This window comes from Trachymyrmex septentrionalis, unplaced genomic scaffold (genome assembly GCF_001594115.1).
Source record: "Trachymyrmex septentrionalis isolate Tsep2-gDNA-1 unplaced genomic scaffold, Tsep1.0 C3643624, whole genome shotgun sequence".
NCBI classification, from domain to species: domain Eukaryota; kingdom Metazoa; phylum Arthropoda; class Insecta; order Hymenoptera; family Formicidae; genus Trachymyrmex; species Trachymyrmex septentrionalis.
Window position 1 is genome coordinate 1 of NW_017304050.1, and position 1,836 is coordinate 1,836.

A 1,836-nucleotide genomic window follows, 5' to 3' on the forward strand; every position below is an offset into this window, starting at 1 on the left:
AATTTGAAGCCTATGAGCACGAAAATAAATTTTATATCAATCCTGGATCAGCTACTGGAGCTTACAATCCTCTAGATACGTAAGTTTCTTTTCAAAAAGATCTAAAAATGATATAAAAAAATATTAAACTGTATTGAATGTAAATATTTTTGAGAATAAATATATTTCCAAAGATTCAGTTCACAAATATTCTATTTTTTTTATTACAAATCTATTTTTAAATTGATTATTTGATACAATATTTTAATTGTTAATGTATAAATTATTTTCTCTGAAAAAAACACACATTTACAATAATGATTAGTGTAATAAGAAAATTCTATGGGAATTCTTTTTTAATAATAATTTGTTTTTAGATCAGTTATACCATCATTCGTATTGATGGACATTCAAAGTTCAACGGTGGTTACGTATGTATATCAACTGGTCGGAGACGAAGTTAAAGTGGAAAGAATTGAATATAAGAAAAGTTAGAACCATCGGAATTTCCAGAATGTATCTATTATGGGTTATACCCCGAAATTTACTAAGAATGCAATTATGTGCATGAATATTCAACATTTGTCAGATACTTTTAATCTGTCCCAGATTAATTAATTAATTAGCATTTAAACGTAATTCGTATATATTTGTTGTAAATAAAATTATATCACTATTATATATAAAATAAGTTTTCTCTGTAAAAGTAGATTGATGGACAATCACTTTGAAAAAAGTTATCCTTGATAATATCTTTATAAAATTCTATAGCATTATCCCCTTCATAGAGTTTGATACATAGTTTATTATTTAATTTCTTTATTTCCCTAGAAAGACATAATATGAAAAACGAAGCAACGTTTTTTTCTGCTTATGACAAACATATAACAGAAAAATAAAAACATACGTATATTTTATTAAAATAGTAATTCGGATAATTCAACATTCATTCTGGCAAAATTCTTGATTCATTCTCTCTCAAATTTATAAATTAAAAATAAATAATTGCTCGTTATTCTATTATTTTCTGGATTTCCTCAGAAGTGTAAACCCTTCGCCAGTAAACGCCTTAAACTCGTCTGGATCCTTCGTCTAAAAGAATATAAATGATATTAATCACAATACAATCACGTGTAATGCCATGTGAAGTTGCCATAAAGTAAAGTCACGGATTTTTGCATTACACGACAAAGTTCGTGACAAAATTTTATTTATAATTCTATACGTCATAGAGAACTCCAACTAAAGTTCTCACCTCTTTATTATTCACTGGCTTCATATTTCGCAGGAACCTAAGAGTGCCTATTTGGTAATCATAATCGGGTATTCCACGAACATAGGTCGGCTTGGTAGTTACAGTTTCCTGCTTGGGCATGTCTTTGCGTTTTTTACCATCCAGCCGGACACCTTCACCCTGAAAAGGTACAAAGCCAGTCTGCGCCGGCATCAAATCGGCCAGATGCTCTATCTCATCTTCTTCCTTCTTTGGTTTTCGTACTGGCTCTTTATAGCCTACCGGTGGAGCAAACTCCACATTCATGTCACACTCAATGATACTAACTGCTGGACCAGGTCTAGTTTCTAATACACACATCTCGTAAATCTTCTGATTATATTTGATTGCAATCACATCGCCTGTAGTTAGACAGGCAAAGCTGCGCAGGCCGTTCTCCAATACAGCCTTTGGATTTGTGATATCTAGAAAGTCCTCTGATTGTGGCTGAAAACGAGAGAATGTCGCAACTGGTAATGACACACTCTCTACATTCAGTAGTTCGCCTTCCTCCAACAAAAGATTATGCATCATCTATGAGAAAAAATATAAATAATTTATTCATCTATCATTACATATATATA

The 1,836-nt window shown here is 31.2% G+C and overlaps 2 protein-coding genes across 2 annotated transcripts; one reads left to right on the forward strand and one right to left on the reverse strand.

Moving 5' to 3' along the window:
• Positions 1 to 5: 5 nt before the first annotated feature.
• On the forward strand, positions 6 to 617 carry LOC108745302 (vacuolar protein sorting-associated protein 29-like; the record flags this gene model as incomplete). The annotated part of the gene is made up of 2 exons (XM_018487350.1): positions 6 to 79; positions 357 to 617. Coding segments are annotated over 2 exons (192 nt in total), but the record flags the coding sequence as incomplete, so codon positions are not given.
• A 164-nt stretch (positions 618 to 781) lies between these two features.
• On the reverse strand, positions 782 to 1,828 carry LOC108745309 (ubiquitin fusion degradation protein 1 homolog; the record flags this gene model as incomplete). The annotated part of the gene is given in 2 exon segments (XM_018487474.1): positions 782 to 1,071; positions 1,235 to 1,828. Coding segments are annotated over 2 exon segments (666 nt in total), but the record flags the coding sequence as incomplete, so codon positions are not given.
• Positions 1,829 to 1,836: the final 8 nt, after the last annotated feature.